The 24,636-nt window shown below is 48.9% G+C and overlaps 2 protein-coding genes across 3 annotated transcripts in view; one reads left to right on the top strand and one right to left on the bottom strand.

Annotated features, from left to right (window-relative positions):
- Positions 1–24,636, top strand: part of TG (thyroglobulin) — a gene marked incomplete at both ends in the record, with an annotated part of 242,150 nt that overhangs the window by 151,548 nt on the left and 65,966 nt on the right. The window lies entirely within an intron of this gene.
- On the bottom strand, positions 1,570–22,375 carry SLA (Src like adaptor; the record flags this gene model as incomplete). 2 transcript variants are annotated; one of them, XM_082674951.1, is made up of 7 exons in its annotated part: positions 1,570–1,783; positions 2,693–2,825; positions 6,780–6,911; positions 9,180–9,283; positions 12,219–12,305; positions 13,134–13,233; positions 22,300–22,375. In XM_082674951.1, the coding sequence occupies 7 exons, from the start codon at positions 22,358–22,360 to the stop codon at positions 1,570–1,572; spliced, it is 831 nt and encodes a 276-aa protein (XP_082531077.1). The 2 variants fall into 2 exon arrangements, with proteins under 2 accessions (XP_082531077.1, XP_082531078.1); XM_082674952.1 differs by lacking the exon at positions 6,780–6,911 and having other exon boundaries at positions 22,300–22,360.

The raw sequence follows: 24,636 nt of genomic DNA, 5'->3' as shown, positions 1-24,636 counted from the left end.
ACACTGGAATCTGATGATACAGAAAATCATGTAAGCGCGTGTGCACACACCACCAGCGCAGTGATCTCAGATGGACAGAATGCATATATACTGGACAGACAAACCTTTCCTGTTGGCAGTGCCCCTCCTCCCCCTGAATCCCTTTGCAACTGGGAAAATGCGTCACGGCGACATCTGCAGCCCCCTTCCTAACAGGATCTGGAGATAAAGGCTTCTTCTGCTCTAGAACTTTGCTATGTTTTCTCTTTCATCTCTTAGAATTATGTTTGACAGAATTAAGCCACTCCAATTCCCATCTTTTCTAGAGCTGAGCATTTTTATTCCTGTGGCTGCCAGACTCTTTTTAGAATAAGATACTGGATGCGTTATTCCTTTAGAACTTATCAGTTTCCTTTTTTCAAAAAATCCAACCATTCTCACTTACCCAGTCCAACCAACCGTTCCACTGTTTAAAGATCCAGCTGAAACATGAGCTCCTGGGTCACCCTCACCTGACCCCACTCCCACCCAAAGCTGTGAGCTGATTTCTGCTTCTACAGCCCCCTTTCACAATATTTGTTTATACACTTTTCTCCCTGTCTACACTGCTGGGGCCCCTCCCGCTCGCTCTCTCCCTCTCTCTCTCTCTCTCTCTCTCTCTCTATATATATATATATATATATATACACACACACACACACACACATATACATATTTTTGACCTGACACCTTACACAGAACTTAACACAGTGCCGCTTCTGGCAGTCACTGTCATGAATGAGTAATTGATGCATTAATATAGACAAGAATCTCAGCACCCCAGGGAAGCTCTTCCTGTACTGTGAGCTGTGGTCGGCGACCTCGAAATCTTGCGCAGTGCCAGGCCTGCCCTCGCGCTTTCACTGTCAGCAGCCGCCCCCCTCCCCCATTACTCGTGGTCTCAGCAGAAGTAGGGAGGCCATCTGACTTCTGCACACGTAGCTTTGGAACGAGAAGCCCAAAGGGATCTCCCCATTCAGGGCTCGTAAGGAAGGTTAGCATTTAGTGTCACTGAACTCCCTTAAAAAGAGAGGAGCCATATCCCAGAGGTCTCTTTACAGATTGGTTACAAAAGTTCAATGCAGGAGATCAATTTGCAAACCCAGACTTTCTGCCAGGCCACAGTTTCTGGCTCATCTTCTTCTCAGGCTTATCTCATTCAGAGGTTTTCTTCAGGGACCTCAGAGTGAGTCCACCTGGGCGGTGTGTTGGAGAGTGGTCCTTGGTTGGGCACGTTCCTGTGAGAGAGCATCTTTGTCTTTCCCACAAATGTGGCGTGCACATGCACACACGCAGGGCTCTTCTGAACCCTCGCCTGAAGATGCCAGGAGTCCACATTTTGCAATGTGCCTGATCAAATGCCAGAGAGGGGTTCCCTTTGTCATGACGCAGATAGAGAAGATGAGAGTTCAATTCTCCATGTGGCTTCTCTTGGCTTCTGGAAGATGTGGGGTTCCCCAGGGACCAGGAAACCGTGCCTTTCTGCAAGATCCCAGGTGACAGTTTGAACCTCTGTTACTTTGTGCAAACACCATGGTGTCTGTTCTCGGGCTAGTCTTCAAAGTACGGCGTTGACGAGAAGAAAGAGCTCTTTCTTTTGCTTCCACTGTACATCAAAGAGACGCTTTTCTTCTTTCGATCGAAGGAGGTGCTGTCATCCCCGGTCAGGGACAGGTAGGAGGCGATGCTTTCCCGAAGGCCGTAGCTGAAAAGGGACTCGTCCACACTGAGTGGGTTCTCAGCCCCCTCCGGGTCATCTTGCCGTCTGCGAGTGGGCAGAAAGTGGACAGAGAAAGGGGCAAAAGAGAGGGACATAGTGGGATGGAGGACAAAAGAATGAGAAAAGGTAGAAAAACAAATGAAGAGCCTGGTTAATATATATCTAACATTCTAATTCTGCTTCTTGCATTTGCGGCTGTGTAATCTTGGAGAAATCACTCAACCTCTCTGAACTGCCATTTCCTTGGATGGCTAAAACTTCCAACTATAAATTTTAATGAATATTCTTCATGATATTTACAAGGAGGAGCTGTTTTATTCATTTCCCAGGCAATTCTGATGACTGATTTTCTTTGAATTTGCCAATGGGATGTCTGGATCGGTGTTTAATTAATACGATAACCCCAACTACAGATAATTCCAACTACAGATACCCCTAAAAATGCAATAGCTGACAATCAAATAGAACAAATAAGGGAAGATTTTTTTTTCCCTTAAAAAAATGAAGTTGCCTTAGGATTTTGCTTGTATGTTTACCTTCAAGATTAAGTTTACATTAATATTAAATTTGTACAAGATTGATTTGTGTGTTATTCTCTAATTGTTAGGATACTAACAATTAGAAAAAAGCAAGATGGTATCGTTCAGCTAGAAAATATTCAGCTAACACCAAAGGAGGGCTCAATAAATGTTTGCACAACTGCGGGGACTGAGGCCATGGCGGGGAGTTGCTAGGGCCATGCCACCCGGGGCATGAGGCCTGAGGCTGGGTCTGCCTCCCAGGGGACAGTGGGATTCCTGGGGTCTGCATCTGCTCAGAGCGAGGGTTTAGCAGGGCCAGCGGTAACTGGCCATGGTGTTCATGTGCCAGGCTCACGTGCTGGTTTGGGGCTTACACGTTTGTTCATGGAGGACACACACACACACACACACTCACACACACGCAGACACACACCTGGACGCCCTCTTCCAGTCGAAGGTCTTCTGGCGCAAGGTGACAGGTGCGTCGGGGGCCCTCACTGCTGGGGCAGCCGTGGTCTGAGTGAGGCAGGGCGTGGTCAGCACACAGCAGAGGCCGTCGGCCACCTCTGAGGAGGGAAGCAGAGAACCAGTCAGCGACTGTGGGATGCCCCGGCCAGTGTGAGGTGTGGGGCCCTGGATATTCACAAGGGGGAATGGAGGCTGAGATCTGAGAGGGGCTGAGAGTCACGTGCCCACCTGTTGAAGAAATATTAACGTGTCCTGGGTACACACCGTGCTTGGCTTGACACAAGTAAAGAGAAGGGTTTAGGATCCAGAATCCACCAAACTTGGGTTTGAGTTTCAGCTCCGCCCAGATAGTGAATCACCTTGACCCTCTCTGAACCTGTTTCCTCAATTGTTGGATGAGGGGACTGTGCTACCAAGAGAGAACAGCTGGCAGAGCACTCGCATGAGGGCCCAGACTCAGTGGTTTCACAGCAAGGTGCAGGGCCATCCGCTTCAGGTGAGCCTCCTGTGTGCGCGGCGGTGGGGGAGATGTGTGCAATGTGTGTTCCCCCACAGCACACAGAAGGGGCTCAGTACAGCATGGGTGGGGCTAATGCATCTTTAGGAAGAAAGGGAGATAAAGGAAACAAGGAAAGAAGACAGAAAGGAAGGGGGAGAGAGAGGGAGGAGGGAGGGAGGGAGGAAGGAAGGAAGGAAGGAAGGGAGGAAGGAAGGGAGGGGGGAAGATGGAGAGAGAAGGAGGGAGTGAGGTAGAGAGAGGGAGGGAGGGAGGGAGGAAGGAAGGAAGGAAGGGAGGAAGGAAGGGAGGGGGGAAGATGGAGAGAGAAGGAGGGAGTGAGGTAGAGAGAGGGAGGGAGGAGAAGAAGCAAAGACAGAACAAAAAGGATAAAAGATACAGAAATAGGAGGAGAAAAAAGATAAAAGGCAAATGGAGAAAATGGACGAAGAAAAAAAGGAAGAAACATCTCTCTTCTCTACCCTAGATACAAAGAGGATGAAAATTAAATAAATCCTTTCCTCTTATCCCTCTGCTAGTAGGACATAGCTGAGTTTCCATGGTCCCCCATCTTTCCAGGAGCTTTAAGGTAGAGCCTCCGTCTCTTCGAAGCCTTCCCGTAGCCCACGACATCATGAGAAAGACTCGAGCCTGCTGGGCTCAGGTGTTCTTACAGACAGAGGAGATTCTGTGTGGCCCTATTGAGGCCGAAGAGCGCAATGGGTCTCACGTCCTGGGGGAGATGAGGTGGCCAAGGATGTGAGCTGCCACTGGCCTCTCAGGACAACGCCACCCCAGCCCCGAGCACATAAATCACCAGGGTTTAGGAAGCTCATCGCCCCTAAGGCAGGCTCCACCTCCCAGCTTATTGATGCAGCTCTTGGGGTGTCCTTGCCGAAGAACAAAAGGTAATGGTAGCTGAAGAAGCAAGCCCAGGCTGTCAGAGGGTGGCAGTCAACAATGCTGCGTCTCCATGTGATTTTCCCCGTGAACTCAACTGTCCGCCCACACTGGCTCACACTGAGAAATGTGAGATTGGACCCTGAGGTTACAGGGAGCTTAACTGGATGTGAATCTGCAATAATTACCTGTCACAGGTTGGAAATTGAAACGCCCTCCCAGATTAGGAGGCAAAGGAGACTGAGTCAGACACAAAGACAAAAGAAACCAGCTGCAGGAGATAGCACAGGCGGGGGAACCTCCTTCCTTAGCAAGGTTAACACTTAGGCTGAGAAATACATTCTGGCAAAGAAGAAGAGGACGAACGCTTCTGAGCACGTAGGCTGAGCCCGGTGCTGGGCGAGCGTGGCATGTGCCAGCTCAGGGAACCCCGAGCTACTCTGGGCCATCAGTACTGTTACATCCATTTGGGGAATGAAGAAAACAAGGCCCCTGGGGTCAGGATCACAGCCAGTTCACAGGCATTATTTTTTTTGGTCCTAACAATAATCCTATGAGGCATTTTAATCCCCATTTTATAGATGCAGAAACTGAGGCTCTGAGATATTAAATAATTTTCCCAAGAGCACAGGATAATAAATATAAGTAACTCATAAAACAAAATTGTCTGTTCACGTCGCTTAGCGCACATCTTCTCTGATTCTGCGCCTTTAGGAAGAACCTGGTGGGACATAAATTGGACACATTATTCCCACCTTGAGGTCCTGAAGGCACCGGAAGCCTTTCAGGCCTCCATCCAGACCCTTTTCAGTCATTCGCAGAGGTGACTGCTGACTGCGATCCCTATGCTGATGCGATGGCCAGGGGTGCATTTTTGGAAGGCGCTGCTTCTGCGCTGGCGTGAGATCCTCGAGCGTCTGCGGCCTGGAAGCCGTGTGGACCTCCTGGTCCATAAAAATCTTTGCTGGGCCAGCATCCTTTTCATGTTTGCTTTTGTCTATGCAAAACTTATGGTCACCACACCTCTCAGAAGATTCTTATTAAAAGCCAAATACCACAACCAAGTTTGACTCATGATCAGTAAAAGCTGACTGTTTCCAGGACTCCCTTCCTCTTTCATTTTTAGCTAAGCTGCTAGGTGTTGGGGTATCATGGGAGTAATATTTGTTATCATTTATTTTGCATCCGCCACGTGCCAGGCTGTGATAAACATGTTACGTTCACCTTCGTGTTCAATAATCATGACAACCACCTGCAGGGGGCGCTGCTCTCATCCACCTTCCGTGAATGGGGATCCGGGGCTCTGAGAAGTGAAGGTATTTGCCCACGGTCTCACGGAGCCCATACCGGAGCCTGGGCCTGGGTTTCCATAGGGGCCATTCCTCCTTCCAGACCTGCACTTCTCCCAGGCCAGGTGTGATAACCCAGCCCCGTGGACTCCTCCTTTCACCTTGAAATGCCCTTCAAGATCCCACATCCTAAAGAAGCCAGGGTGTGGGGTCAGACATCCTGAGCCCAGAAGGGGGAAGATGCTTACAAAGGGAAAGCAGCTTCTGTCTTCCTCCCTTTCACAAGGCAGAAGCAGGGAGGAGGGAGCCCTCCTGGCCGGGGAACAGTGGCTCACATAGCAGGAGCCCACGTCTGAGTGGCCGGCGCTCTCGTCAGCACTTTCCGTGCTCTAACTCAGCGGACCTCACAGCATCCGCGCGGTAGGAACAGTCAGCACCTGCCTTATCTGGAGAAATGTGGGCACAAAGGTGGACCGCCAGCCCAAGGTTGCCCAGATCTGGGATATGAACACAAGAAGGTTCCAGAGCCAACTCTTAGAAATGCAGCGACCTTTTTACTATTTCTCCCTTTTCCATAGGATAAAACTCTAACTCCTGACCTGGCATTCAGGCCTTTCCCAATCTAACACGAAGGTCCTCTTCCAACTCTGCACACTGTATCATCGCCTCCATCAAACCCCACTCTGCTTCCGCCATCCTGGAGGATGCGCCCCATCCTGGTCAGCATGAAACATTTGGACTTCTCTCCTGGGCCCAGGGAGGACATATGGATGAACAAAGTATAATCCCTGGTGTCTAAGAGCTTGTTGGGAAACACAGACCAGTACACAGTTAACTAGGTCACTGGGCAGGACGCCCAGAGTTCTAGGGAGAAAAACACCTGACATGCTAGGAGAGCAGAGAAAACAGACCATTAGTTTTCTGACTCTTAGGGCTTCATCAAGGAAGTGGCTTCCTGTTGGCCTTGAAGGTTGATGAGGATTTTGACATGCAGAAAAGGGGAAATGAGCGGCATTTCAGAGCAAAGCCCCGGAGGCCCAAGCGTACAGTCCACTTAAGGAAGTGCAGACTGTCTGTGGTTGTGAATGTAGGGGCATCCTAATTCGTTGCACTTACAGGTAGAGAGGGGGTGAAGTTGAGGTTGGCTGCATTTTACTTCAGCCAACACATTCAGTCTGTTTTAGCCTGAAATTTGCAGTCTGAATTAAAAAGAAAAGAGCATATGAAGAAGCCAGGATGGGCAAGAGAGCAAAGTAAACCACCTGGCATGTCTTGGTGACCCGTGTGCAGCCTAGCCTGAGTGCCCGGGGTAGGGGCAGTTAGAAAAGAGGGACGTCATGTATTGGTCCCAATGGAGTGTTTCTTACCAGAATAGTGGTTCACCAGGTCCTCCAGGCACTGGAAGGTGAGTCTTGGGGAAATGTAATACCAGTTGTTTGGCAGACGGAAGATGCGGTAATGCTTCACCTGCCGGTGTCTAACCGAGAGCGAATAAAAACCTGCAGGAAGTGAAGGACGAGTCAGTGGCATTCCATGTGTCCCCACCCAAGGGCCGCCAGCTAAGGAGCCCACCACCGCTGAGGCAGAGAGACCTTCTCAGCCTTGTGATATGATGGTGGTACCCAGACACATGCTTTTGTGTTTTGAGCAACGGCTGCTCAAACCCTGTCTGCTTGGTTGTAGCTCACTCTTTAGAGACCCCAGGAGCATAGTATTTGAGCAGCCCAGTTGCATTAACCTTGTTGCAATGCTGGTGTTCAAATGCAAGGAATAAGTCTTTGCTTTGTGAGTTACCATTCTGGGGGCTTCCACATCCTTTTGTGGGTCCTTAGACCAAATGAAATGACTAGAGTTGGATTGCATCCTGTACATCCCGGATCTGCGGTCATTCTTGAGTCTTTCCCAAGTTCACACTCCAAGGTATTTGTGCTGTCGTTTTCCTCCATCACACAGTTGAGGGGCCCTTACAGTTATGCCCCCTTTTCCTGGTCCGTTTTGCCTCTGACTTATGCTTGGTGTTCTCAGAAATTTAGGAACTGTGGCAGTTAAGACATTTTTCTGAGTATTCCTAGGCAACATGAAATGTGTTTTGTCTCCTTCAGCACCATGAGAGTAATGACCCAAGATGGGTTAATCAGAGTAGAACTTTGGGTGAGCACCTGCCACTACCTCTCTTAGCCTCGACTTCCCCAAATGGAAAGTGAGAGAATTGAGCTTAGGTCATGTTTAAGAGTCCTTCCTGCTCTGTCTTCTGAGGTTCGAGGAGTGAAAAGGCTGGCGAAGCAGTGAGATGGAGGGGCACTTGTACTTGCTGAGTTTTTGCTGCATGTGCTGGGCTGGGTACTGAGCTATTCCATAGCAACGTCTCTGATGATTCTCAGAAAGACTCTGGGAGGTATTGTTCTCAAATACTATATAGACGGAGAGACTGAGGCTCGAGCACTGCGTGAAATAGCCTGAGGCACACAGCTTGGAAGTGGCAGCCCCACTTTGTCCCCCTAGAGCAGGCCTGCGAGCATTCTGGCGGGCGTCCCTCGCCGCTCTGTCCCAGGCCCGCCCTGTGAGTCAGTTCAGCCTGTGTCTTCCGGTAATGTCAGCAGGGACTGGAAGTATGGTGAGTAGGTCAAGGGTAGCAGGTGGAAACTTAAGAGAACTTTGCATACCCAAGGGAGCAGGGCCTGGGCCCCCCACCTGGGCCCCAGCTCGGCCGCAGCTCGGCCTGATTATTTTTAGATCAGCTCTGGCAACTCACACTGGGTCCGTCCCCCGCCACGCCCCGGCCATGCCGGAGTCTGGGTCTCCTGCCTCGGGAGATCCCTGGGACCTGCACAGGAAGTTTTGCCTTTGCTTTGCTTTTGCTCTTACCCGGCTTATTCAGGTTTTGGAGAGAAAAGCTGTTCCTGGCTTTTTTAAAAATTTTAATCCACATATATGTGGTCCCTGCTTCCCCAAAGGAAAGCTGGTGCCCATTTTGGTGGAGGGCTCCATCCGGCACCAGGTAGCTCTGGTGCTTAATAAGTGCACGGGAAATAGTCTCACATACCACATTTTCTCTTCTTTGATAGCGAACGTACAGGAAGCAGGCTAAGACCTTGAAAGTATTTTCTATATTTAAGAAGTTAATGTCAATTCTCAGTTAGCCTGAGTAAGCCCAGGCTATTAATGTTTTGCTTCTGCGAGCTTAAGTGTATACGCCATTCCAGACACCTGCCAAGTATTTTCCTATTATTAATCCCATGTTATAAAGCAGGTAACTTAGGCTTAGAGAGAAGAGGTGACTTCTTAGTAATTCACGCAGGCCAAACTAGAGTTCGGGACCCTTGCTTCGAACCATGACGAAGCCCGGCTATTTCTTTTTCACTGAATTATTTAGTGCGTAGGATGTATGAAAATTAAAACAGTGAAGGTCATGGCGAATCTGCTGGTCCCGATTCTCTAAGCTGCCTGATTTCATTGTAGGGCACAGCCAGGACTAAGAATGAAGGTCTGCTGTGTAGTAAGAACACAACAGGTCTGCCAGACCTGCTGTGGGTCAGAGCCTGCGCCAGCGACGCCCCCCCCCCCCCGCCCCGCCCCAGGTCACTGCCCCCGGCTTCTTCGGTGCTGGCCGCACTGATGGTGTGTGGGCTGTTGGGAGCTCACCGCGCCGGAGTGATTTGCATGCCTCATAGGAGGAGGGAACCTGAGCCAGGTAGTGAATGAGTCAGCCCGGAGCAAAGCCTGCATGTCTGACCCACGTACGGAAAGATGAATTAGAGGCTGCTCACCTCTCTTGGTCTCACTCTCCCTGATCATGAAGGAGCCGATCTTCGTGTCTGGCAGCTGCAGCAGCTCCTCAGCTTTGTCTCTGCCCAGCCCCTCAAACAGCCAGCTGGGGAGAAGAAAGACAGCCATGAGTATCCTGAATACACCCTCCCCCAAGAAAGACAGGAGGGATGCAGAAATGATCCAGGTCCAGCTAATATAAAACCCTCTGTTGGAATGAAAAAAAAAAAAAAGAGCAAGGCAATCAACAGTTCATTCATTCATTTAATCTTTCAAATAAAATTCCCAAGTACACACTGCAAGCCAGGTGTTACATTGGATAATTAGGACACAGAGATGCACAAAGCATCTTTCTTATCCTGTTTCTCAAATGCCAGCTGCATTGTGCCCATTCCGTATTATATAAAAGCATCCTAAAATGTGATAAGGGACCTATTTGGTAGTTTATTTAATGTCTATGTCCCTGATACTCTGACTACCCGGCTCCTCCACCCATGGGGGCAGGGACTGTGTCTGTCGTTTGAGGTTTTGCCTTTGTGTCCAGGTTATCAAGCTTGGTATATATCTGTGAGTGAATGAATGAATGAACATGAGAAAGGAAGGAAAGAAGGAAGGGAGGGAGGGAGGAAGGAAGGAAGGAAGGAAGGAAGGGAGGGGGAAGGAGAGAGGGAGGAAAGAAAAAAGAAAAAAATGGTGGTGCCTAATTTCACCACGTGATGCCCCACCTTGCATTCATTCTATTTCCTCCTTGTCTTCTCTTTTCAAGATATTTTAAACTCAGTTGTCATTGCATGATGCATTTCCATACGTTTCTTGCTTTTTTTTCACTTAACAATTAAAAAAAGCAGTTGTAATACTGTAGTCCAGCTTTTCAATGTAATGTTCACCTTCCAGAGGAGAGTGGGCACTTTGAATACGCTTTAGAAAGCAGCTCGGGACACAAAGGAATCTGTGTTCTAAAGGGAAGGGCCCTTCTCGTTTTTCAGACCAGGCTGGGCCAGATCTCAGCGTGGAAGGAAATGCTGTTAGCAGCTGGCTGGTGTGTACTCGGAAGCAATTGTACATCCTTTTTTAACTGACTCTGTTTCAATGAACGTGCCCTGGCTTTCAATCACACGTCTGGATGAGTGCATGCTGTGACCAATATTAACACTCTGCTGTTTCTCACTCTTTAACATTCCCTGTGGCATGAAAGCGGGCCATTGACGGGGCTGGCTGAGGGCTCCTGAAGCACCGTGTGTGAGAAGACATGCAGGCATAACATCCCATACCGTTTATTTATGTACTGGTCTCCAAGAAAGATTTTGTTACTAAGATCATGATGACACCATATTCGGCCAAATACTTCAACTATTCCCTTAGGTCTCCATAGTATATGGCATATTAATTATTGCAGCATACATGACATTCATCCTTTCAAGTCCTTACATGAAATTCCACTTATGAATATGAAGACAATAAAACAATGACAGTAACAACAGCCATGCATGAATACTAATTATCGGCCACATACCATATTAAGCACTTGAAATCTAAGCCTCATATTAACCCCCTACGACAGGTAGTATTATCTCTCTTTCACCGATGAGGATACTGCAGGTCAGAGCGATTAAGTAATTTATCCAAGTTACCCACGTTGCAACTTATAGAGCTAGAATTGAGATGCATTTTTCGAATTCCATAGCCGCTATGCTGCAACGCCTCTCTTCCTGTTATATATTTTAAGAACATTTATTGCATCTGCTAGATTGGAAGTGCTATAGTGTCAGGATTACATCTTATTCATCTGGGTTCCTCACTCCCTGCTCCTGCCAGCATTCAGCGCCACATCTTCAACATGAAGGTATCCATGCACGATTGCTAAGTGAATGGATGGATCAATGACACACAGCTGATGAGAAGAGTTCCATGACTCACTTCTCTTTCAGAACATAACTCTCATAGTAGCTACTGCCCCACCTCCGCTCAGCTTCGTCATCCTAAGCACAGAGCCAATTTTGGGTATTCATCATCAAAATCAGTAACACTGCAATGAATTGCGCTGAATTCTATGCTTCAAATATTCAGGCAGTTTGCTCTGCTTCCCCAGGTGAGCAGGTGGCATGCAGAGTCCTTCTCTGACTGTAAGGAAGTTATTTCTGGATCCCTCAAATGGAAAGTGGAGTTCCCTTCTCCCTTCCTATATGCCAAGGTCTTGCCTTGGTAGCTCGACAGATGAGGAGACTGTGGCTCAAGGAGGTTAAGGAAGTTTTGCGAGGCCCCACCAAGGAAGCAGGGCTGAGACACACCTGTCCTGGCCTGGATGTGCTGGCCACCAGGGCCACCCGTCATGTCACAACTGCAGAGGAAAGCAACGTCCTTGCTTTCTCATCTGCTGTGCCCGATTATTTAAAGGGTCTCCTTTTCTGCTTGACTTCTCCATTTGTCAGGTTGGGTACGTAAGCATTTTTGTCAGAGCCTGTTCTCTGTGTTCTGGATATGATTTGGTAAGAATGTAGCTACTACGTATTGAGTGCTGATGGTAAAGCCAGGCATGGTTTCAAGAGATCTCCATGTATTATCCTATCTCATTTTCCTAACAACCCTAGACTTTGGTCCCATTACTGTATATTATTATTCCTATCATTCTATACTATGATCTCTATTTGACGCGTGAGGAAAGGAAACTGATTCTTAGAATGTTGAACAACTTGCCCACTGTCACACAGCCAGTAAGTGACAGAGGCAGGGTTTGAACTTAGACTGACTTTTGGCTGCTGCATCCTGTGGTCACAGTTCCTGAATCCTTATTGCTACAGGAACACCGCATTAGAGCTGCAAGGTCCATCATTTGTCTTACTATTGAGGAAATCGAGTCTCAGAGAGGGGAAGGTTAGCCCAAGGTCGCACCATTCCTTAGGGACTGAGCTGAGAGTAGAAGTGACCCTCTCGAACCAATACTTTCCTTTCCACTGTCCCAGGCTGGGATCTCTCTATGCAGATGTCTGAGTCACTTGCATAAAGATTATGCTTTATTGATGCTATTTTGGAAATGTACTCACCCATGGTAAACTCTGGCCACACATATTCCAGGAATGTAGCTCTCTCGACCAGTGCTAAGGGAAATGGCTTTCCACCAGCCCCCTTCACTAGAAGGACAAGAACAAATAAAAAAGAGTGAATAGGGGAGTGTCAAAGTGAATGAACGAATGAAGAGAGTAATCAGATTTAACCTGGGATACATTGGGATGTTCCTTTTTTAAGGTCTGTCAATGGCCATGTTAACTGGAATTTCTCCCTATGAAAATTTAGTTTTTAAGTGTATCTCCCCCATTCTGAGCTAACAGGAAATCTTCCCACAAGTTGGCAATAGCCACCTTTCAGGGATGAGCAGATGATGTTTCCAGCTGATCTTCCACAGTTGGAGGCTTTTTAAAAATAAATGTTTGCTATGCTGAAATAGACCCTGAGATTTAACCAAGATAGTTTCACATGTCTACATCAATGAGGATCTAAATAAAAGGTGCTCAGAGCCCCTATTTCTTTTATAGCCTATTTCAAATCATGGAGAGACAACAGGCTAGAAGGCAATACCTTTCTGTTTATCATCAGAAGTTTTTTTCAGACCTCTGTGTCCTCTTTCTGAGTCTGCACTAATATATAATATCAACCCTGTCTGTGTCTGGGAGATGAGGCCAACATAAGAAGAAGTCGTTGGATCATAAAGCACCTCAAAAGCCAAGTTAAGGAATTAAATTTTATCCATCAGGCAATGGGGAGCCATGGAAGGCTCTAGAGTACTGGCAGCACTAAGGAGGATTAAGCATTAAGGCCTGTTGTATGGGCCAAATTTCTCACCTCACAACAGGACCAGGGCCCACGTGGATATGGACAGCTATAGCTAAAATCTAATGATTCCCACCAAAATCGAGTTCTTCTTTTGGGGGCTTTGTAGAAGTTTTGGAAAGCTCACTCACTCAGAAATCACACGCAGTTTCTCCCCACGGCGGAATATCGGGGGGCTGATGTCAGGAGACGGATAGTCACTCAGCACAGCCAGGAAGTCGCTGTCCAGTCCTGGGGAAACAAAGGCAAAGGGGATGTAGAGGCAGAGGTAAGATCTTCCTGGGGACTTTTCAGCTAAAGACACTTGATTGTTTTGAAACAGCAATTTTCAGCTGATCCTCCTCTCTTCAGGGATGGTGAGACAGGATGCTTGAAGGAACCCAGAGGGTCAGGTGACCTACTCTCATGATCAAGCCTGCCCTGGCCCTGACGTTCTCATCTGAGAAATGGGAATCCAGAGGTCCTTGAGCTGAGGTCGTAAGATCTGACTCCATGGTCTGCCCCTGTGTCTACTGATCCATATAATCTTGGGCAAGTCCTAGAATGCCTCCTAGCCTTGATTTTCCCATCTTTAAAATGGGGCTAATAATACCTCTTTCCAGGATTTTTTTTATGAGATAAGATGAAAGTATGTAGCAGCAGCCATGAATAATGAGATGCTGTGAAAACATCCCATCTTATTACCATCACCTCAGGTACCCTCCTTGGGGCTTGTGGGCCCCATGTCTGCAACGTATCAGGGTTGGGGTGTTGGGCTTAGGCTCTGTGAGTTCTGAGGCCCCACCAGGGTCAGGAGATATTAACTCTGAAGCTCAACAAAGCCCTTCTTCCTTGTAGAATGGAAGGTACCGTGTCGGGAGTCTACTTAATAGGGACTTTTGCTGGGGAGGGAAGGTGAAAGAAATATTAAGTACTCATCATACACATGTTGAAAGTAATTCTGGTGAAGTTTTGAAAAGGAAAGCATGCTCTCTCGTTCATTCTGGTTCAGGTGACTACAGCTTACTGTAGACCACAGATAAAGAGATAGCATGAGAGGTCACGTTCTGACACTAAACAAAGCCTTGTTTCACAGCCTTAGTGATTTGCCGTAATTCGGATCCCTTAGCTGCAGGGGAATATCGGGCTATGTCTCTGGGGAAATAGCATATCCTACAAATTGGCAAATTCAGTCACTGTTTGCTGGGATGTTGCATTGATCAGTCTGTCTGCTTGCTGGGCATCTGAACTCAAAATTCTGGGTAACATACCATTTATTCATTCATTTGCCAGTTATTTATTGAGCACCTACTGTAGGCCAAGCATGGCGAACAAAGCAAGCCAAGTCTCCCTGCTGTCGCGGAGCTCACATTCTAGAGAATACGCCACTAATGGGGGGAGGGGTCATTCCCCGCCCCCTTCACCCCAGCCAGCACTTGGGCACCTCAGGCTTGGTGGCCACTTTCTAGGATCCAGACACCCTCATGCGGGACCTCTAGCCCCTGCCCCTTAGAGCCCACATGTCCTGTAGTCTCCAACTCACATGTCCCCTATCAGACTAAGTCGAAAGAGAGCTTAAGTATGAGGATGAATAAGAATAAATGAGAAACGAGTGATCACCATGGAAGAGCGCACTCAGACAGATTGTTCACTTGGGGAAGCTGAGTCACAGGCAGTGAGATGGAAATCAAGTGATTCACGGTGGCCACAGTCAGTGAAAGCAGGGAGGGCTCATGAGAAGGAGTGGAGTCGCCGGGAAAGGGCTGACAGTGAGGCCTCTGACCTTCCCTGAGCCTGTGCGGAGGCCTCCCCACACTCTGCTTTGCTATAAAAAGAGTTCTTCCCTTGTGTAGCTCTGGCCCAGTCCAATAATTAGAGGTGGCACTGCAGTTGGGCTTGAAGCCCGGAGTCCTGAGTTTTAATAAGGGATGGGTCCAGACTTGGTGGGACACGAAGCCTATACACATTTGGAGGTCCTCTTTAAGAAAAAGAGCACGAAATTGCAGATACGGTGTTAGGTAGGGGCCCTAGGAAGGTGCTGGGCAGTGAGTGGGTTTGACCAGCTGCCCGGTAAATCGGCCCCGGTTCTGAGGCTGATTTGCCACTCTGAGAGTGGACCCATTTTCCCCTCTGAGGTGTGGGTTAGTCTGGGAAATGAGGGGTTGGAAAATGCTTTCATGATGGAAATCTGTCCTTCCTGGACTAATTGCTCCCAAATATGAAAGGACCAGTTAGTAACATGGTCTCCACTGCCTCTGAAGCTGTGAGATAGGCCATTGTATGCTTTTCTCAGCCAGCCAGGTTCCCTCATCCTCAGAGCCTGTGAACAGTCTGTTCCCTCTGCCTGAACTACACTCTGCTGTCCCCTTTCTCATCCTTCCCACCTCTATCAACTCAGAAGTCACCTCCCAGAGGGGAGGCTGGTCTGATGCTCCGGAGAGGCCCAGCCCTCCTCTTGTACCCCCTCTTGGGCCCTGGGCTTTTCCTTGGAGGCAATTAGCCAGGGTTGTGTGTGTTTTTGCATTTGTGTGGCTATCAGGGAATGGCTGTGAACCTCAGGAGGAGCTGTCTTGTGGCCCCTAGCCCAGCACCGGTCCTGTCCCACCCAGAATGCCCAAGGCAGGTTTACCAAATGAAGAGGTCCCCATGCTACTAGGACCTTGGAAAGTGCTACTGGGCTAAGGTTTTAAAGGGTCCAGGAGAAGGGAACCTGATCTGCAGCAGGCAGCATGGGGTGGGGAGGTCATCACAGAACCAGCCCCTTTTGAAAAACAAGTGTGGAAATGAGAGGCACAGCATTTATCTGTGCCGATAATGGAAACTTGAAACACGTTGTGTGTCTACAAGAGGGGCTGGGCCTTTGATCTCTGATTCAAGAGTAAGGCTGTGAAACAGAACAACCGTCTTTTCATAATGCTAAAAACAGAAACAAAAACAAAATCCCATTATAAAAAAATTGTTTCAATCGGGGAAAACAGGCTTAAGGGGCTGGAGAGTTTCAATTTTACAATAACAGAGTTGTGTTTCCTATGGAATTTTCGTAATAATGATTTTTTTTATAGCTATGACACAAACATTGCTGAGAAAATCTTGCAATGGAGCTTCCGCTTCAAGGTTATGGCCTTTGCGTGGTCATTTGCCAGGGATTTCAGGTCCATCCCTATCACCTTTTTCCCCAGCATTGGAAAAACAGAAGGCAAAGTCAGTGGAAGATAGAAAGTTCAGTTTGTACTTTTGTGGGAAGGGCGGCCATTCTAAGCAAGGTCGGGGGCCAGGATCCCAGCTAAGTCTTCCCTGAGCTTAGGTCCCTACGGTGAAATAAACGCAAGATAGGAAGTTTAAGTTCGCTCATAAAGTTCAAACACACTATTATGGACTTCTGGAGCCCCTGGCTTTGTGGAGAGCAGAGCTTTTGAATTAAGTCAGATAAATGAGTGATACAGGGAAGCGGAGCTCAGAGGAAGCAGATGGGATTATGGCAGACTCAAGATAAGGAAACAGATTAAGTGAAGAATAGTGTGCAGGGCAGACAAAAGAGAATCCAGGGAGAATTTTCGGGAGAGAGAACCGGCTTTGAAATAAATCAGGCCTGGCTTGAATTCCACCTCCTCAACTTAATTGTTCTGCGAGTTGGAGAAAGATTTATTTTTAACCAATCTGAGCTTGATTTCTTCATGTATAAAACTGGGAAATATCAAAACGGGCTTCATCTGATTGGGTTAGGACTCATGAGGAAGCGTCTGTATAGAGCCTGCCTCAATCAGTGGCAGCTGGTATCATGTTTATGGCACGGGGTAGGGTTATCATGCCGTAATCCAGGCCAGTCTCAGCCAGTGGTGTTCTAAATTCTGAAAAGCCTCTAGTCCCATAAATTTGAAAATATTCTCATCTTCTAAAAACAAACTCCGTTTGCTGAGAACAGAAGATGAAATTCAAGAGACCAAATATTGGTGATAGCTCAACTCGGAAATGAATCAGATTGGACACTCTGCACAAAAGTGTAAAATAGGAAATGAATCCAAAAAAGGAAGGAGACTGAGGCAGAGCTTACTAGCCACAAATATTACGTGGTCAAAAGAGGACAGGCCCTTTTTCTGCATTATTATTCCTTAGAGTAGTATTATCATTTCTTTTAAAATGCTGAAAACCTTTTAGTAGATCCCATTTATAACCATCTTGCAAAAGCAGCCATTCTTTACTTCCTTTGCTCCAATACAATGCTGTGGAACATATATTCTTATTTAAAGGGTGAAGGAACCAAGGCTTGGGGGCATGTTAGGAAAACGTCTGGGGGAGAGCATGAGGGTTTCCAAGCTCACAGTCGGGTGCCTAAGCCACTCAGGCCTTTTTGAGACGTAGTTACCAGGCTCTTCCCAGTTGATCTTGACCCCTGACAGGCTGAGACAAAGGCTGATGTGAGGGAGCCTTCAGAGCTGGCACAAGGAGCTCAGTGCCGCCGGCAGGAGAGGAGTAACCAACCCAGTGAGTTCAGCTTCTGCTTTTGCATTTCCTTGAGTCATGCTCAAACTCACGGCCTCGGGAGGGGTGAAAGCAGACCTTACTTTTAGTATCTTTTACTGGAAATACACCCCCCACCCCCCAAACACACACCGAAACAATAAGACAGGGCTAGGCAGACTGGCCTGATAGAAGATCTACTGAGTTCTCTTGGTTACCACGAACCATTTGTACCTGTGGGTCCTGTATTACGGGCTGGAAAGTGAGACCCAGTGGCCCAGAAAGCTCTTGGCTTCTCCATCACTCAGATGGGGCAGAATGGGACTGAGCAGACCTCTCAGACAGTACAGCCAGGTGGAGAGTCTTGCCAAGAACACACAACCAGTAAGTTGAGGGCCTCGTTTTGGAACCAGGTAACCTATCAGCAGAGGACGCAGACTCCGTTCTTGATGACCTGGTCTTCTCCTGGTCACAACTGAGTACCACCTACACTACCACTTACTTAATAGCATTTCTCTTCATGTTAAATTCAGTTTCAAAAAACCTTTAGTCCCCTTCTAAGCAATGTGAAATCAGGGGTTTGATGGACTAATCATAATTTGTATGGTATCCGTTAAGTATACGAACGTTGTACATTCAATATAAACGTTGAATTATCATGTTGCACCTAAAGCCATAGTATGTACCAGCAGTGGGGTAAGTGAGACCGGATGGGAAACCTGCATCTAGTCAAAGATCTGACGCGGTTCCCGTCTGTGTCCCTCACAAGGGCGCTTGAGTGTCTGTGTCATTAAATCTGGTGACCACGCTCTCTCTCACTCCAGAAAACACATGTGCTTCTTGCAAGTCTGTCCCCTCCAGGCACGTGATGCGTGGGTGAAGAGCGGGGACTAGATTCAGGCCACTGACTTCAAATCCCAGCCGTATGGCCTCGGGCAAGTAACTAACCCTGTTCGTCCCTCAGTTTCCTCAACTGCCAAGTTGAAACGATAATCGGGATCACCCCTGCACTGTGTGAGAATCCAGGGTGTCTAAAGCACGTGGCATGCGCAGGCACATCCGAGCACCAAGTAACTCGAATTACCCCCATGTTACCAATGAGGACAGAGAGACACTAGGGAGACAGCTGGCTTCTCTCTCTCTTTCTCTCTCTCCTTGTGTGCTGGTGTAGGGGTAGCTCTGTGGTCTGCAAGTTTTAGGGGACTTAAGATGCACCGGGGGCTTGTACGAAATCAGGTGTGCGGCTCCCTCCCGCCACCCCTGGATTCCCACAAGCAGGTCCAGGGTGGGGCTCAGGAATCTGCAGTTTTGATGATTACCCAGGGGATGGAGGCAGGTGGTCTGAGCACCACTCTCTGAGAAGTATTCTGCTGTCTCTGAGGTTCCCTGCCCCCTCTTCCTCCCCCAGAGCCCCACCCGCCCCTCTTTCCACCCACCCTGGCAGCACCCTTGATGCTATGTAAATGCACAGTTTAGCATTATTTCCATCCTTGCACAGAAGGGGTCTGGGTTTGTGTCACCACCTCTGCCAGTGAGATCTCACTTTCGGCCAGGGCAATAAGAAGATAAGGAACGGGGAGGGGAAAAGATCACAGCAATGTGACTGAATGCTCTTCTTAAGGTGGAGATATGCTATTTCCCTACTCCTTGGGAGTTCCCTGGCTCTCATTCAACTTTGTACCGCCTATGTCGGGCCCAAAACAGGAGTCTGAACCATGTGTAGAATTTGCAGAGAAAATGAGCTGTTTGGGATGATTTGGAAACAAGTCACGGAATCCCCAGTTCTATCACTTTGAAACGTTTTGGGGGAGGCCATTTAGACACAGCCTAGTACAATCAGGTAGCCTTAAATGGAGCTAAATAAAAAAGTTCTTCTGCCCACACGTATCAGGTAGCTGCTTTGTGCTGCCATTGCTGCTGGGGGGGTCGCTCTGATCTCCATGGGAGAGCCTCCCTCGTGGGAGGCTGTGTGACTTACCTGTGGTCAGGTAGCTCCCAGGGGACAATACGAGAAGCCCAACAAGGCCATTTGACTTCCAGACCTGCCCTATTTCCATCAAGCCCTGCTACCTCTCTGGGTTTGTGATATTCATCTCTGGGAACCAGACTAATCAGGAATGTTCTTGAAAGCTTAGTTTAGGAGAAAACCGATGGGCAAACCCGTATTCCAAAGCATTCACAGTCCTGCTCAGGACACTTGTTGGTCTAGAAGTCCACAGGTTGGCCTCCTGCTGACCCCTGTGCGGGGCCTAGGGCCTCAGGCCCACCACTCAGGCTGATGTCAGAGGAAGCACTAATTGTTTGTTGGCCCAAAGCAATGCACTCCCGCATGACCGCCTAGGTATTTGAGACCAGTCAAATGAGTAAGCAGGAGTGTTACCTGAGAGGTGCTTGTTCCATGAAAACCCACATTCTCTACATCATTTGAATCAAGACTAATTAATGTAGCATCAACTGTACCACCTGTCCCTTATTCAACTAGGTGTCAGAGAAAAGAGGAAATCAAGTCAGGACCGATCGCAAAGGAAACTTCTCAGGGGCGGGGGGTGGAAAAGCCGCCCCCCGCCAGCGCTTGATGTGGTTGTGCCTGGGTCACACACTGGGTGCGACCTGGGGAATTCTCCGAACCAGGGGGCGGAGGGGCGGGGAGACCCCTCTCCCTCCTCTCTAGAGGTGACCTCCCACCCACGCAGTGGAAAAAGAGAAACTTATTTCATGATGATTTGCATTGAGAAAATAAAGGCAAATGGGCAAGTCCTTGGAGGCCCGTGTTTTCATGGGGTTTGCTCAAGCATGCCGCCCCTGCCAGCCCCGCCAGCCCCGTGGGAGGGGCGACCACACACGATGGGCTCGTGGGCGGTGCCTCCCCTGCCCTGGAGCCGGCGCCCTGGCCTGGCAGTGTCGGTCCTCCAGAAGTGGCCATGACCAGAGGAGGAGACTGAGACTTGAGCTGGGTTGGAGGAGGTGAGGGAAGGGGCCCAGGTCCTCCCCCACGGCAGCAGGAGGACTGCACACAGCTCTGAGCTTTGCATCGGAGGGAAAAGCTTCCCCCGCTCGCTCGGGGGGCCCACGGCGCAGCTCCAGCTAATCACGTGGTCCCACCTCCGGGAACATTCTTCCTGTCTTCCCCCACTTCTGTCTGGGAGGGGTATCGAGGAGCTGGAAAGGAGGGTTGCTAGAATCGCCCCGCATTTTACTGGAGCCGGGGACAGAGCAGGAAGGTCTGTGCATGGTCACTTGGGGACATCTGAGGAGTCATGAGACTGTGCATAAGTTGGGGGTCTCCACTTTGGAAAAAGTGAGAAGGCGGCTCCTTTTTGAAGGGCCCCGGAAGTCACGGAGTGAGTGGCAGGTAGCGTCATGGCACCTGGCTCCGTCCCCGCTCCGCTCATGGGGAGCTGTGCTCGGCACGCACCATGCTGGGCGTCTGTGCCTGTGAACGTGACCCAGTTCAGTGCTGCAGGGGATATGGTGGAACCAGGTGGGGTCACCCCCATTAGGAGGGAGGGACCAGGCCCCAAGTACTGTGATGTAAGGCGGGAGGCCCAAGTGTCCCAAATCCCCCATGACTCACCCTGGGGACACTGATGGGTCACCCATCCTCCTGACCATCCCCTTCCTAACTCCTCAAGGACCCACAGGTGCACCCACACTGTCCTGCTAGGAAATAAAGGAGAGGGTGTTGGTGGCCACCAGCACCCCTGAACCTGGAGCTCGATGGCTTTGCTCTCAGCCTTACATGAGCTACAAGGAAATTTTAATAATTAAATTCCTATTTTTTAATTTGTATTGTTTGAGTTTCAAATTTATAATCTCTAATATCATAAATGCTTGCATTATGTTACATGCCTAGATCATCATGGCGGATGTCCCCTCCCAGCTCTCGGGCCATCCCTGAACGAGACTCTGTAGCTTCGGGGGAATGGCTCAGCCTGGCATCTCTGGGAAAAGCTGATTCTTGTCATCCTCAATTAACCCATCACATTGTGCCTTCCCCCTAGAACGCCTGTCCCCTGTGATCCTACCAGTGGACACAAGGATCCTTTACTTTCAGGAAGATTTCCTAGGGCTAGTGGCTGGCTTCGTAAAGTTACACTGAAAACACTCCAGCAGAGCTTTGATAACATTATATACCCATGATAATATCATATACCCATGATAGTATCATATACTCATGATAGTATTATATACCCATCATAATATTATATCACAGCTGGCAGGCTATGGTACGAAAGAGCCTAGGTTTCAGAACCAGACCCACCTGGGTTGGAAATCTGACTCTACCAATAGCTAATATACAAATTACATTTGCTTTGTGGGCCTCAGTTTCACCACCTATAAAATAAAAGGATCAGGGCTTCCCTGGTAGCACAGTGGTTAAGAATCTGCTTGCCAACCCCGGGGAACACAGGTTCGATCCCTTGTCCAGGAGGATCCCACATGCCGCGGAGCAGCTGGGCCTGTGCGCCACGGCTGCCGAGCCTGTGCTCTGGAGCCTGTGAGCCACAGCTGCTGAGGCCCGTGTGCCTGGGGCCCATGCTCCGCAACAGGAGAGGCCACCACAATGAGAAGCCCACGCACAGCAACGAGGACCCAATGCAGCCAAAAATAAATAAATAAATTTATTTAAAAAAATAAAAGGATCGAACCAGCTGCTTCGAAGGTCCATCGCAAAGTGCCAGTGATTTGGCATCCTTCCAGGACACCATTGTGGATCTTTTTTTAACATTTAACTACAAACATGTTAACGCAAGCAAAGCGAGAGAGACAAGTATGAGGAAGCCCAACGTACCCACTGCCCTGTTTTAACAGCTGTCAGCACCCGCATTGCCCCGTCTTCGCCAAAGAAGCCAGACTTACCCTCTGGGCTAGGCAGAGGCCTCTCGGGAGGCGCCGGGGTAGATCGCATGCTGTTTCCCATTTTTCTCTCTCCCCGGGCTGTCGAAGCCACTCGAAGCCAATGGCTCAGGGGATCCACACGGAGAGTGAGCCACGAGCCCTCTGGGTGGAGAATGACCCAGTTTAGAGTACATCCTGCATCATTCTTTCAGGCAGCTCACTTCTTGAAAGGCGGGTGTTTTTATGTGAAGATGAGATTCGTGAAAGTTGGTTACATTTGTGCAGCTCTACTTCTTTTATCAAGGGAATGACAGAGAAAAACCGCAGAGAGGGAAGTTGCTAGCAAGTGCTGTCGGTGGAGAAAGCTTCCATTCCTCCGCACGGCTGACAGCAAGCAGCCGGCAGTGTTTGTGTGACAGACTGAGTGCCTTTCAGATCCCCCCACCCTGGCTCTCCTGAGCCCTGACCCTCAACTCTCAGGGTCCTGGCATTCGGAGCTCTTAAAACTCAGGAGTTATGTGGCTCCATAACCAAAAGGGGGTGAGAAGAGGGTACTTTCTGTTTCCACTTTCTCTCTTCTGTTGGAGTTTCTCAACATGCTCTAAGCAACGGTGACAAGTGAAAAACCCTGACAATACAGTTTGTTGGCTGCCTGCTTCCCGTGCTGCTACAGCACTCTGACACCTGCTGTTACTTTTGATTATCATAGAATCTCTGCATCCCTAACCCCATTTTGCAGAAAGGAAAACTGAGTCTCAGAGAAGGTAAGGATTTTGCCCAAGGTCACACAGCATGTAACCGGAGAGCTGGGATTTGAATGGCTGATGCTAAGTCTCCGGTTTGTTCCATAATGTTCAAATTCTGGCTCTGCACGTGCAAGCTAGGTGACCTCGGGCAAGTTCTCGACCTTTTCCTGACTGTTTCAGGGAATAATAATAAAACAACATTGGGTGTGGCTGCAACGTTAATAGATAAAGCCTGTGAAACACTTAGAACACGACCCGGCATAAAATCCTTGTAGGTTATTGCCATTTACTGTGTGTTTTCTGTTAGTCCATAGTGAGAAAAGCTTGAATTCTGGGTCTTTGTATAAGTATTTTGGAAAAGGACTTAAATGATTCCAGCATAGACGTGTCCTCCCAGGCTGCTTGAGGCACAGAGAAGGAGGCCACATCCTTAGACAGAACTATTCCCGTCTCCTGGGGACAAAGACAGTTGATGGGGCAGAATCCCCCAGCCGGTGTCCAGCCCACTGGGAAACTTGCATTCCACCCCATTGTTTGTCTCCAGTTTAAGAGCAATGCCTCATGAGTTTGAAAGGGTCCCAAAGTCAGCTAGTCCAACCCCCAGCCTGGCCTTACATCCTTCCTTTATGCATTACAGTTTCAGATACTAGAAAGATGGATGCTCTCAGAGCAAGGCCTTTCAGAGGCTGAGGGAGGTCTGCAGCGCTTCCTAACTGGGGGGAGGGGATACCTGGTATATTATGAAACAAGGAAAACCAGAGTGAGTGTTCTTTGAAAGTTAATCTATTTTAACTACTTACATGGACAGTTTATCACTTACAACTCAAGCCAACAGATTGTAGTATCATTGTGCTGTTCCCAAGAAAATGGCAAGACTTGCAAAAACTGTAAACTCATGATGCACTGCAGAACATGTGGCTGGAATGGGCCACATGCTCAAATGAGGAGTCCTGTCTTCTGATCCTGTTGGTCTTTGTGACTGGACACAATGGGCATAGTTTAAGGGTGAGGCCCCTCCCGATGCAAGGTCAGGGCCCTTCCTGCAGGTGGGGCATGTTTTAACAGCAGCACCCTGGCTCCAGGGGGCAAGGACGAGTTTTCTTTGTCCCTGGCCGGTCCCTGGTCTGGTGTAGGCACTCCCAGAAATGTGCTCCCAAAAAAGTGCTGGGGAAACCACACCAGTGGAGGGACTGGCAACCTCATTCCCTGCAGTTCAGCGTCTCCTGTGCAGGACCCTGAGCCAGTGCCCGGAGGAAGGTGGCCCACGGGGTCCCACCCGGAGGACAGGGAAGGCCACCGCCTCTGGGGCCCCACCTGAGGTTGGTCCAGGGAAGGAGCGAAGCAAGCAGACTGCCTGGGGGGCCAGCGCCCCACATGAGATGCACAGATGTTCGAGAGGCACCTGCTGCCTCCGTCCTGCTCCCAGTGCCTTTCTAGAGCCCACAGTCTCCCCAGTCCCTCAGCCTCCCTCTCTGTTATCACCAAGGTCTTCAGGCCTCTAGAGAAAGCTCTCAGGACAGGTGGAGGAGAGGCCCTGGCAGCCCTCTCGTGCGGAGATGACTCTGAAATGTGTGCTGGCCTCACCCTTCACTCTCCTGAGGGTCCTCACCGC

This window comes from Grampus griseus, assembly GCF_964374135.1.
Source record: "Grampus griseus genome assembly, chromosome: 17".
Taxonomy (NCBI): domain Eukaryota; kingdom Metazoa; phylum Chordata; class Mammalia; order Artiodactyla; family Delphinidae; genus Grampus; species Grampus griseus.
The sequence above is the reverse complement of the archived record's forward strand: the minus strand, read 5'-3'. Positions and strand labels throughout refer to the sequence as shown.